We start from the raw sequence: 13,254 nt of genomic DNA on the forward strand, positions 1-13,254 counted from the left end.
TTAAATTTTGAACAATTGAATACAATTTTAAGTGGAACCAACCATATTTGAGCCGCGGCCTAAGATGGCATGCATGCATGCATATTAGAACTATAAATATAAAGATAAGAAAATAAATGAAAAAGGTGTTTCAGTTCAGGTCATTTATTAAATATTATTTCGTTGTATCATGATCATCCCTTGATGCTTTTATTTCATATCATGACTTTCCTTAGGGAGGGGGCCGGCACCCCCTCCCCTCTAGGCCGCCCCTGCCGTTCAGTGACTTGAATTTCTTCCATTAAGTTTAATAAAAATCATGAAGATAATCATACAATTTTAAGGTTATACAATTAGGATATTTTCAGATTATGCAATTAAGAAATTTTAAAATTATGCAATTATGCGTTTATGAAATTTTGAAACAATGTTATCTATTTCCTGTGTACTAGTCTGGTAATGCATGAAGACTAAGCAAAGTTAATAAATAATGATAAATAATATTCTAACGAAGTATCAACACCTGCAGTCCTGTCTATCGGGGGAATTTAAGTTTTTCCTAGTTTATTGATTTACTTGGATTAATCTTTTTTTCCTAGGAAATTATGTTGTTTTTGTTTAGCATAGTTTGATAATTGTTGATTCAGTCAGATTAAGATATTTCTAATCAAATAAAAGCCTAAATATTAAAATTGCCATTTTGAATTAAAAATTAAACGAAAGGTGTTAAAAGTGCTCGTTTGTTTTTCAACTTTTTCCCAATTCCAAACAAACAAATTCAAAACGCCTAGGAGATGTTTGAATCTAAATAGAATCTAAATAAGAGAATAAAAAAAAAATTTGGTACACCCATTAAAACAAAACAATGCGAGAAAAGTCAAATTTTTTTCTCTGAAGTAATTAAATATCGTCTTCTAAATAAGAAAATTTATATTTTGTTTGCGAAGCTTAAATTTGCAAACTTTTTAAAATCTTCCCGCGCAAAATAGCACAAATAAGTCGGCTTGTTTTTCAAGCAAAATAAGTCGGCTTGTTTTCCATGCAAAATAAGTCGGCTTGTTTTCCATGCAAAATAAGTCGGCTTGTTTTTCATACAAATAAGTCGGCTTGTTTTCCATGCAAAATAAGTCGGCTTGTTTTCCATGCAAAATAAGTCGGCTTGTTTTCCATGCAAAATTAGTCGGCTTGTTTTCCATGCAAAATAAGTCGGCTTGTTTTCCATGCAAAATTAGTCGGCTTGTTTTCCATGCAAAATTAGTCGGCTTGTTTTACATGCAAAATTAGTGTTTTCCATGCAAAATAAGTCGGCTTGTTTTCCATGCAAAATAAGTCGGCTAGTTTTTCATGCAAAATAAGTCGGCTTGTTTCACATGCAAAATTAGTCGACTTGTTTTTCATGCAAAATAAGTCGGCTTGTTTTCCATGCAAAATTAGTCGACTTGTTTTTCATGCAAAATAAGTCGGCTTGTTTTTCATGCAAAATTAGTCGACTTGTTTTTCATGCAAAATTAGTCGGCTTGTTTTCCATGCAAAATAAGTCGGCTTGTTTTCCATGCAAAATTAGTCGGCTTGTTTTCCATGCAAAATTAGTCGACTTGTTTCACATGCAAAATTCGGCTTGTTTTCCATGCAAAATTAGTGTTTTTCATGCAAAATTAAATAAACCTTTTATTTATCCCGTCCTGTGTCTCATGGCATTTCTTTGATATCAAATTGCAATTCGCAATCGTATGGACGTATTTAAAATATATATTTTATTGTAAGATACTTTTAAAGTGAAAACGCATCAACCACTCGTGTGCGGTTAGCTGATTTCTTTAAAAAAAAGTCACAAATCACCCTTACTCTCAGTCTCCAGTCTCCACGTATAGATAATAATTGAATCAAATTGAACATATATTTCGAGGTATGCAAAATGATAAACTTTGAAACAGAGATAATCTATTATATATAAAGACAGATTAATCATTAGTTTGTTACTTTCTGAGACAGAAAATACACGCAAACCTTAAGGAGTGGAACATTTCAACAATTTCGAATTCCCACGGATTCCACTCTATAAGGTTCTCATGTAAAAACTGTCCAAAACTAATAGAATTGCCACAAGTCTCAATATAGATGTTTCAGTTTAGTACCCGCGTGTCAAGATTTTTGACGAGTCACATTTTAAATCTATTTAAATTAATGTCAAGTCACCTCAAACTCTATCAAACTCAAATGTCAAATGTCATACGCCATCAGGTTGTAAAGTTATAAGGATGAGATAATTAGAGTTTGAGTCGAGTAATCAGTTCCTTTGTTTGTCAAATTGTTTAACTACAAGTAGATGATTATCAACATAGATTATTAACAATACAGATAGAACATTAAATGTCGTCTTTCAATAACCCTGAGGCAGAATCCCAAAGGAGTTACGCGCATGCTGCGTTGAATTACAAAACACAGAGAGAGACTGCGCGTAACTTATTTGAATGTTTCTGCCTCAGGGATATTGTGAACGAAATACCCCTAAATCTTGAAAAGACGACATCTTGTGTTCTATTAGTATATGTTATTAATCTATGATTATAAACAACAAAATGAGAATATAAGGCCCTCAATTATAACAAATATCAAATTTTAAAAACGGTTTTGGATAAATAAATTTAGAAACATTGGAAACATCATGCTGCAAATAGATATTTTAAACATTAAGAATATAACAGGTTAATAATAAAACTTTTCTTAATTAATCTTATATAGACAATTATTTGAAGTTTTAAAGGGGCTGTAATTGTAGATTCAAGATTCCCGATTCACATTGATACCATTTTAACCTTTATCTGATCACTAATGTCGTAGATATTGTCGTTATTCTAGCATAGAAACTGTTTAATTCTCACAGTTTTCTCCTTTGTTTCTGTTGCAAGCTGTAGCGGTTGTGAATCTGTTAGTGAAAGGCCACTTGAAATTACGTCTACAGTCTCTTTAAGAATGACTTCATAAAAATAGCAAAAAAAAATCGAAAAGAAGGGTTTTCTTTTAAAAGGATCTTTTAAGATTAATTTATTAAGTATTGATTTGTCCAAAACCAACGATAAATATCAATCAAAATTGTTCACTTAATATTATTGTTTTATGTGATTTTTTACCGAATTGTTTTCTAGATTTCGGTAACAAAACTTTAAAATATATGCTATTCATAAACATACAGTATACAATTATAATATATTACACAATAAATATACAGTAAGTAAATAGTATAAACAGTTTAATAGTTTTGAACTAATATTTTACATTTAGATTTTGAGGGAACTTTTAACACACATTAAATATACGCATAAATCTAAAAATTCAGGGGTTAACGCAATATTAGGTTTCAGGCCTTCTTTTTCTGAATGGTACGAACATAATTTTTAAACATTAAATTGGTTAAACGATTTATATAATAATTTGTATCAACAATTAATATGAATAAAACTTGTTGTAGAACTTTACTGAAAACACTATTTATAAAACTTGAAAAAAAACGTTTCTTGAATTTATTTGAAAAATACGATCTTTTAAAAATAAACCTTTTTTCTTGTTGAATTTACAATTACTTGTTGTAAATACGAAATAATAATAAAATCTTTAAATGTTATAACCCTGTTATTTACTTTTTAAACGAACAATTTTTTAAAATGTTTTCATGCATGGTCACCAAAGTATACTGTTGTAAAATTGCCACATTTTTATTCTTAATTTAGGGCAATGAAAAATAGTAATTGAGTCGTTGCCACAAACTCTGATTTTCTATGTCATATATCTTTAAAACCCAGTGTCGTGAACCATTTCAAACTATGAATTCTGTTCGATAAAAAAAAATTAAATTTTAAAGCTTTACACCATCCGGTAGCAAAGATATAAGGATTAGAAAATTTAAGCGGTGGCAAAGACTCCTTTGTCGTGTATATCTTCAGCTTTAATCTTCTTTCGAATTTTTGACGACAGCGTAATATTTCTTAACAATAGCATTCCAGTCCAACACGTTCTCTATCATTCTCTTATCTCTGAAAACAAAAGTAGTTCCAGATAAATAAATTTCTTAAAGGTCTGGAAAAGGTTTAAATTGTGTTAAATGAACCATTAACAGTTAAGCCCTTTTAACCTTTATCAAAATCTCAATGATGGAGATATCTTCGTTTAAAGACGTGTCTAGTCCCTTTAAAGTTTAAAAACGTGTAAAGTCCCTTCAAATTTTAAAGACGTGTCTAGTACCTTTAAAGTTTAAAAACGTGTAAAGTCCCTTCAAATTTTAAAGACGTGTCTAGTACCTTTAAAGTTTAAAAACGTGTAAAGTCCCTTCAAATTTTAAAGACGTGTCTAGTCCCTTTAAAGTTTAAAAACGTGTCCAGTCCCTTTAAATTTTAAAGACGTGTCCAGTCCCTTTGAAGTTTAAAAACGTGTACATTCCCTTTAAAGTTTAAAACGTGTCCAGTCCCTTTAAAGTTTGAAAACGTGCACATTTCCCTTAGAGCTTAAAAAGTGTACATTTCCTTTAAATCTTAAAAACGTGACCAGTCCCTTTAAATTAAAAAAAATGTTTGTTTTAAATTTTTATATTACCTGAAACTTGAAGTAGATCCGAAGGACGGACCAGGAGCAGACGGAACCTTTAATCCTGTTCCATCTTGTACAATTCAAATTATATATTATACAGTACAGTGGGACCCATAAAACTGTAGATGACGATGTTATACAAATATTTTCTCCATTAACTTTAAAATAAACCTATAATATAAAATGGATCCTGTTATAGACTTAACAGTACACAATGTTGTGCTTGATGTTCATTGGACTATTCAAAATCATAACCTTAGTCTAACAGTCGTCTTCGTATTCCACAGTTCTATTGGTCGTCCAAATGTAGATACTTTAAGATCGTTCATTCAACTATTTTTAGAAATGCTTGAAATCCCTCCTTTAAAAAAATCTGTTAAAATAAATCGAGTTTTTGCTGCAAACTCAAATTTTCAAATTCTTATAACATTGAAACCGGATTGGGTAGTCTAACAGAGTTTTAAATATCTAAGGAATACGAAATTAGGTTGCAAGATATAGGATTGAGAAATTCTGAGTTTGTAGCCAAGACCCATGATTCCTTTTCATGATTTACTAATTGTTATGCGAAGGTTCAACTCAACATTAAACATTGAGTTTTAGGTTTGGACTTTTTTCTTTGCTTTATCAGCACTTACTCATATTTTATTCACTGGATAGCACTTACTTATATCTGATTTACTGGATAGCACTTACTTATATCTGATTTACTGGATAGCACTTACTTATATCTGATTTAATGGATAGCACTTACTTATATCTGGTTTACTAACACTCACTTAGATATCCGGTTTGCTAACACTTACTTATATTCGATTTACTACCACGTCTACTTATATTCGATTTACTAACACTTACTTATATCCGGTTTACTAACACTTACTCACATTCGGTTTGCTAACACTTATTTATATCCGGTGTACTAATACTTACTTATATCCGGTTTACTAACACTTACTCACATCCGGTTTACTAACACCTATTTATATCCGGTTTAATAACACTGACTTATAATCGGTTTTCTGACACTTACATCCGGTTTACTAACACCTTTTTATATCCGGTTTAATTACACTTATTTATATCTGGTTTACTACCACTTACTTATATCCGGTTTACTGGTCTTCAATGAACCAGAAGCATTCAGGCCACTCGGGGCATTGTTCATCTTGGAGTAGTGAGATACTCTCTTCTTCTTAGCAGATCTATACAAGTAGAAGTACAAGTAGAAGCAGAAGTAGTAGTAGAAGTCAAATAAGAAGTAGAATTACAAGTAGAAGTAAAAGTAGAATTAGAAGTAGTAGTAGAATTAGAAGTGAAGTAGAAGTAGAAGTAGAAGCAGAAGTAGAAGCAGAAGTAGAAGTAGAAGTAGATGTAGAAGTAGAAGTAAAAGTAGAAGTAGAAGCAAAAGTAGAAGTAGAAGTAGAAGTAGAAGTAGAAGTAGAAGCAGAAGTAGAAGTAGAAGCAGAAGTAGAAGTAGAAGTAGAAGTAGAAGTAGAAGTAGAAGTAGAAGTAGAAGTAGAAGTAGAAGTAGAAGTAGAAGTAGAAGTAGAAGTAGAAGTAGAAGTAGAAGTAGAAGTAGAAGTAGAAGTAGAAGTAGAAGTAGAAGTAAAAGTAGAGGTAGAAGTACAAGTACAAGTAGAAGAAGAAGTAGAAGTAGAAGTACAAGTAGAAGTAGAAGTAGAAGTAAAAGTAGAAATCAAAAAGTCATGATACTTTAAGATTAATTTAATAATTAATTCATCAATATTCTTTCATGTACACGTTGTTCTTGTCTTAAAAAAACGTAACAAAATGAAAAATTTACTTTTTAAAAATGTTTCACTTTTGGACCAATAACAGGCATATGACTTTATTAATAAACAAGTTCCAAACCTAATCATATGCAGTTATGACCACTAACCATGACGTTGTAGATACATACAGACTAGAGGTTTTAAATCTGATCAGGTTGGATATATAAACGATCTAAACCTGGTCATGTTGGATATATAAACTGTAACCCTGATCAGGTTGAATATATAAACTCTAAACCTGATCAGGTTGGATATATATTATTATACTAAACCTAATCATGTTGGATATATAAACAACCCAGGTTGTTACAAGGTTGATGGGTGAGGGTGAGAAATCAGTTCGAGCCATTGATCTGAACAATTATAAATATAGCCGTTTTTGGGGTTAGAGGGGTTTCCTTCAACGATAAGAGGTGCTTCTTCGTGGATTTCAACAACTTGAAAATAAAAAGTTTTCATGTTGTATAATGATAAGAAAAAAATGAAACAGGGCCCACCGACAATCAAAGTTTAGAAAAAAGGACCAGCATGTGGTGAAGATTTTCTCTGTTTCATTCATCATTGTATTAATGAACTTTTTTTTATTATAAATAACTTTTGAGTTTCTATATAGCTAAACAATCGATTCAAATTACCTTTAACAAAAGATATGTTGACCTTTAACAAAAGATGTGTTGACCTTTAACAAAAGATATGTTGACCTTTAACAAAAGATATGTTGACCTTTAACAAAAGATATGTTGAATAAACAATTCTAAATCCTTTACCTGATCAGTTTTGCCAGTCCAAATTTCCATTCTATGTCTGATTGTTGCTAAAAAAAGAGAGAAATGAAAAGGAAAAACGTTTAAATATTTTTAAAAAAAATCTTACCTGGATTCTCTGGTAAGTGTCTGACATCATAGCAATCAGTAGGTTGATCAGAACTATTGTAGTTACCGTCATGTACAACATGTACACAGCCTAGAAAGTACAATAGTGAAACTATCAGTAGATTGATCAGAACTATAGTATTTACTGTCATGTACAACATGTACACAGCCTAGACAGTACAATAGTGAAACTATCAGTAGATTGATCAGAACTATAGTAGTTACCGTCATGTACCACATGTGCACAGCCTAGACAGTACAATGTGAAACTATCAGTAGATTGATCAGAACTTTAGTAGTTACCGTCATGTACAACATGTACACAGCCTAGACAGTACAATAGTGAAACTATCAGGAGATTGATCAGAACTATAGTAGTTACTGTCATGTACAACATATACACAGCCTAGACACAGCCTAGACAACATGTACATGACAGTACAAACAATAGTGAAACTATCAGTAGATTAATCAGAACTATAGTAGTTACCGTCATGTACAGCATGTACACAGCCTAGACAGTACAATAGTGAAACTATCAGTAGATTGATCAGAACTATAGTAGTTACCGTCATGTACAACATTTACACAGCCTAGACAGTACGATATTGAAAATATCAATATTATATATTTTTATAGATTATATGGATAACATATATATTTGTATATATATATTTAGCTATACCTGTCAAAACGCCTGGACCAAATTGTAGCGAAAATGTTTTTTCGAAATTCATTTTTTTTTATTCCACTGGCATTTCCGGGCACTTTAAATAAAGCTCCATAATTTAATATATCTAGCTTAAACAAGTCAAAGAAATTATGTTTCTCGAGAGTTTACCTGGAACAACCAACTCGTCCATTCAGGGTTTTTAGGAGTCATCATTGTCTGACGCCATCTTAGGAAAACAAGCTTTTTAATTTAAATGAAAGGAATTGATTGAGTTTTTGAAACAATTTGTTTGCATAATATGAACATAGTGTTTGTTTTTCATAATGTTTGGGATGTCAGAATAACTATTTATAACACTGTTATTTTGGTTCGCGTGCTATAAAGTTTTTGGACAGAACTTTACTCTTTTTTAACGAAAAGGTTGATAATAAACTTACAAAATTTACAGAATCAAGAATGTGATAATAAACTTACAAAATTTACAGAATGAGGAATGTGATAATAAACTTACGTTCCAAGTCCAAAGATTGACTGGAAAAGCTGTAAGAATGCCTCCAAAGGCATTCTTGCTCCTAAATTATAAATAAGAATTAATATTAAAACAAAACAAAAACTAATTTCATTGTTGGTAATATATCTATTAAGTTAGAGCTAATAGTGCCTGCTTTTGTGAAAATATTAAAATACATATAAATTTTAGTTTATAAAATATGGTTCAAATGGTTAAAATTGATACTATTTTAATGTAAATTCATGCAATAACAAAAATTCTTAAATTTAGCCTTCAAAATTAAACAATAAATTTTCAAATTTGCATTTTCAAACTCATAAATACTTACTTAATTTCTAAAAAAAAAGCATGTAAAGCTTATAAGAGTCTGTATAGATCGGCATTTACTGTGTAGTAACAGTTCGCCCAAACACGTTTCACCCAATCACATTTCACCCAATAACAGTTTCACCCAATACTACGTTTCACCCAAATTACGATTCACCCAACTCATGTTTCGCCCAAATTACACCTACTTGTTGCACCCAATTTTTTGTGTATTCCTCTAACATACATTCATGAATTTATTGACCAATTTCCGATCATAAATCATAAACCCTTGGGCCGATTTGCCACAAATTTTGAACGGGGAAATCAGGAGAATCATGGGAATCTTCTGAGATTGGTTAAAAAATTATAAACTCATATATACAAACAAAGCTGGGTTCCCGAGTTAGTCAAATATATTAATGCATATTGTTGTAAATCCCCAACCTGTGTGCTCAAAATCTGCAAATCACTTTTGATCGCTCAACATGGCGGCGCAGTTACATGTAGCTAATTACATAAATGTTGAAAACGGAGGATATCTTGGCCAGGACCAAGCTACAAGAGCTGGTTACAGTCAGGCGTGCCAACCCAAACCGATCTATAACTGAACGTCAGCCAGCCCGGATGGCAAATCTTAAGGTTGCACTTCAAACCTGCAATCCTAACTTCATCAAGGAGTTCATGTTTTGACTCCGCTAGAGGATGCCTAACTTGAATAGTTCAAGAATAGAATATCAACTGTGTCCTTATGTATACAACTTATATAAATTTAAAGATAAAATTTGTAAAAATTCAAAATAAACTTGGCAAGAAATTTATTTTTAATTTGTTTGTGAAACTCTCTAGTAAGTGTTGTTTGGCCGAAACACGAGTTGGGTGAAATGTAATTTGGGTGAAACGTGAATTGGGTGAAACGTTATATTGGGTGAAACGTTATTGGGTGAAACATTTTGGGTGAAACATGCTTGGGTGAAACATGATTGGGCGAACTGTTACCACACTGTCTTTATTATATAACCGATAATAATGATATCTAATTTTTACATAAGTTTTCTGTCATAATGTTTTGCATGTATTAAATTTGCATTATCAAGTACAATGTGAAGCGAAATAATATCGAAAATGTTTAACTGATGTCATGATATTTAAAACAAATTAAAAGTTTAAATTATAAATCTATTTATTTGGGTCGGTGGCATTGATTTGTGTTAAAATTAATTTAATATGTTTACAGGGAAACCCAAACACTGTTGGATAGGAATACGACATTTAGGTCGTAGCTTTGATGTTTTATAAAGGAAATAGTTTTAACAGTGTAGCCTAAACAAAAAAAATTAAATAGGTCCGTGTACACTGTACAGTACTCTGCTCCGTTGCTGTGTTTCATGTTTATTGGACTAATCAAAATTATAATTTATTAAAGTAAAATTAGGAGTAAGCCTAAACTCTATTTAATTTCAAGAACAGTTTCTTTACACCATGAATATTTGTTTAACCAATATGTGTTAAATTAAGAACAGCAGGATGCAGGGATCAAGCTTTGTTAGAAAACTGATTGTTGTGAATACCTTTTATACTTCATCGCATGCAGAAATTTATTATTCCGGCATGCAGCATACAATATCATGCAGGCATGCAGTTTATAAAACATAAAAATGATGATCTACAAACCACAACCTGTATGCTCTCCTACTGAAAATAAACAATATGATCATCTAAACAATTAAAACTCAGATTCATCGTTCTTTTGAAGTTTTCATCAATTCTGGTTCACAAAACCAAACCTCTGTCAACAGTTAGTTAAAAACAGTTAAACTCACGAGTAAATATTCTAAATCAAAGAACATGTCTCACTAAACACTGAATATCTAGAAAATCAGGAATCTATATTTTACACACAAAAACCAACCTTTTTGCTATTTGATAAATTAAAAATTTCAATTTTTTTCTCAAATTCTCTGGGTTTGCATAAAATTGCCTATTACATAAACATATAAAACATCCAGTGTATCCCATTTAGCATGAAAGTTTAAAGACTCCAAATGGTTAGATATGAAGTGTTTCAGTTAGATATTATTATACCGCAAATAAAGCTGCTCTTGAAACCTGGGCTTTGCTCAAGGTAATAAGGCAAGGAAAGTTAATTGATGTGCGTATTCTCTGCGTACAAAACCAGTTCTCTCAGCGCGGTGTCTACAGTACTAAAAATGCGCACACCTCTGAAATAACTATGCTTACATTATAATTCTTTAGCTGTGCTAGTCTCGTGTAAGATAAAGAGATCTGTTTGCTGTTTTCAAGGGCACTTTACCTGTTTTATAACTTCAAATGGTCGTCTTTAAATTGTATCGTTTAGTGGGACACACTGTATAAAAAGACGACATGATTGAGTGGGAGAGGGGGGAGGGTAGGAAGGGGTTAGGTCTCTGGAAAATATAAATCCCTGTCAACTCTAAAAACAAGATCACACAGTTTAAACCCACCAAACTCTATCTCCGGTCCATACTCCAGGCCGCCCCTACGACCACCTTTAAACCCTGGTAGAAATTAATTTCAATCAAATTAACAGATGTTTAGTTTTAAAACTTTCCATTTAAAGTAGAAATGCCCGACCCACAATATTATCCTTAAAACCTTTATCTGATCAGATAATGTGGAAGATATTGTCGGTTTTCTAGCTTGAGATTGTTTATTTCTAATAATTTCCTTCAAAGTTTCAGAAGCAGAAATGCTTAAGTCAAAACCACAATTGAAAATAATCATGTGAAAAAAGTAAAGGAGATGGTATTTTATTCAATTTCCAAAGAGAAGATAAAAAGTATCTAATGGATTCTTGACAAAGCTTTTAAAGGTACTGTTGTGAATCAGACAAGACATTCTGTATATCTGGAGTCAAATTGAAATTACGTTTACAGTTTTTTAAAGAAAACTGAGATGCAATTTAACTAAAAAATAACAAAAAAAATTAGAATAAATGTTGGCTTTAACGACTAGAATTGGACCAATTTGTATTAAAAAACTCCTGAAATAAATAAAAATCAAATACGCATTTTTTAACATTTTTTAAAAGCATTTTCAAAGCATTATTTTATCAGCGTGATTATTTACATGATTATGTGCTTTTCCTAAAAAAGTTATTTTATTAAAAATCATAAGTAACTGCTTTTATTTCATTCTATTTCAAAAAATGTGTTATCTAAACAAAGATTACTATTTAAGCTGAAGAATGTAGATGCTGACATATATATATGCTAAGTTTTATATAGTGAGGAAAGCATTACTTTGCAAGCGTGATATTTATAGTAAATTTTTAAATAAAAGTTTTTTAAATGCCATACATTTTATTATTATTATTATTATTATTATTATTGCTGCTGAGAAAAATGAAAAAAATGGTCATTAAGTCAGCGGATAGATATCTTTTAGATATTATTTTTTCGATTTAAATTATTTTCTGAATTTAAAAATGTGATGTTAACCTGTGAATTCCTTGACATCAGAGCTAGCAGTCCCAGCAGAGACTTCTTCTACGTCTTCTTCAGCCTTTACAACAACAAAATATTAGAAGAAATTATATGAAACGACGACAGTACCGATCTATCAAAAATGACCAAAATAAACTCGACCAAAGGAATTGAAGCATACTGCAGTTTTGGGAGGAATGTAAACACACAGAACGCTGCAGACTGATCGAACCTACATTTGTCAGAAATTGTCAGAATTTTACACTTTTCAAGCTAAATAAACTACAATACGTTCAACAGCATCGATATATTGAAAGAGTATAATCGTTGTGAATCAGAAATGCCGTTTTTTAATTAGCCATGAGGTCAGTTTAGTCCCTTTACTGATGTACTTACATCTGTAAGTGAGTAGAAAGGTGTGTTGAGTGCTGTGATGAGCATGGTGAACCCGATTAAGAACAAGCTCAACACCGTCATAAACTTCGCCAGATCAACAATCAAGCTAAAAACACAGTTTTTTTTAATGGGATACTGAGTCAGAATTTAATGAATGTGAGCCGCGTTTTTAATCTGCCAAGAACCGGTTTTAATGGAGCGCCGACTTAAATCTTGGAACATTAAATACAAACTTGTGGAACCAACCATATTTAAGCCGCGTCTCAAATTTAGGTCGTGGCTTAAATTCTCTAAATTCGGCCTCCGAAGAAAACAAATTTTAAACTGCCCAGAGTTGACCATAAAATTTTAAAAAAACTCTTTGGGGAAAAAAATTTCGAACTTTGAACATTTCTCCCGGAGAAATATTCAAAATTTCTGAAAAAAAAACTCCAATTTTCTGATCCCTTTTTCTTTGCAAACTGATTTCAATCTAACCTTTGAAATAAAATTCAGGTTGAAAATATACGAGAATTAAGTTTTAGGGAATCATTCAGTTTATTTGTTGTCTTTGAATTAGATGAATCCAAGTTTTATTAATAAAATTCAGATGTTAAATTTTTAAAAGAAATCCTTTAAGAAAAAAAACCCAGAAAATTCTGCGAATTCTTTAATTATGAATTATTATTGATCT

General features: G+C 31.3%; 1 protein-coding gene across 1 annotated transcript in view; it reads right to left on the bottom strand.

Annotated features, from left to right (window-relative positions):
* Positions 1 to 3,809: 3,809 nt before the first annotated feature.
* The window catches only part of LOC111704929 (serine/threonine-protein phosphatase 6 regulatory ankyrin repeat subunit C), a 61,574-nt gene continuing 52,129 nt past the window's right edge, over positions 3,810 to 13,254 (bottom strand). Inside the window, exons 52-63 of the mRNA XM_023477326.1 lie at positions 12,582 to 12,687; positions 12,201 to 12,264; positions 11,205 to 11,258; positions 10,399 to 10,413; positions 8,413 to 8,473; positions 8,070 to 8,127; positions 7,230 to 7,319; positions 7,124 to 7,170; positions 6,629 to 6,709; positions 5,665 to 5,765; positions 4,567 to 4,630; positions 3,810 to 4,010 (exon numbers count right to left, since the gene is read on the bottom strand). Coding sequence (XP_023333094.1) covers positions 3,923 to 4,010; positions 4,567 to 4,630; positions 5,665 to 5,765; positions 6,629 to 6,709; positions 7,124 to 7,170; positions 7,230 to 7,319; positions 8,070 to 8,127; positions 8,413 to 8,473; positions 10,399 to 10,413; positions 11,205 to 11,258; positions 12,201 to 12,264; positions 12,582 to 12,687 — 829 coding nt within the window. The 3' untranslated portion in view covers positions 3,810 to 3,922. The remainder of the gene's footprint in view (positions 4,011 to 4,566; positions 4,631 to 5,664; positions 5,766 to 6,628; positions 6,710 to 7,123; positions 7,171 to 7,229; positions 7,320 to 8,069; positions 8,128 to 8,412; positions 8,474 to 10,398; positions 10,414 to 11,204; positions 11,259 to 12,200; positions 12,265 to 12,581; positions 12,688 to 13,254) is intronic.

This window comes from Eurytemora carolleeae, unplaced genomic scaffold, assembly GCF_000591075.1.
Source record: "Eurytemora carolleeae unplaced genomic scaffold, Eaff_2.0 scaffold376, whole genome shotgun sequence".
NCBI classification, from domain to species: domain Eukaryota; kingdom Metazoa; phylum Arthropoda; class Copepoda; order Calanoida; family Temoridae; genus Eurytemora; species Eurytemora carolleeae.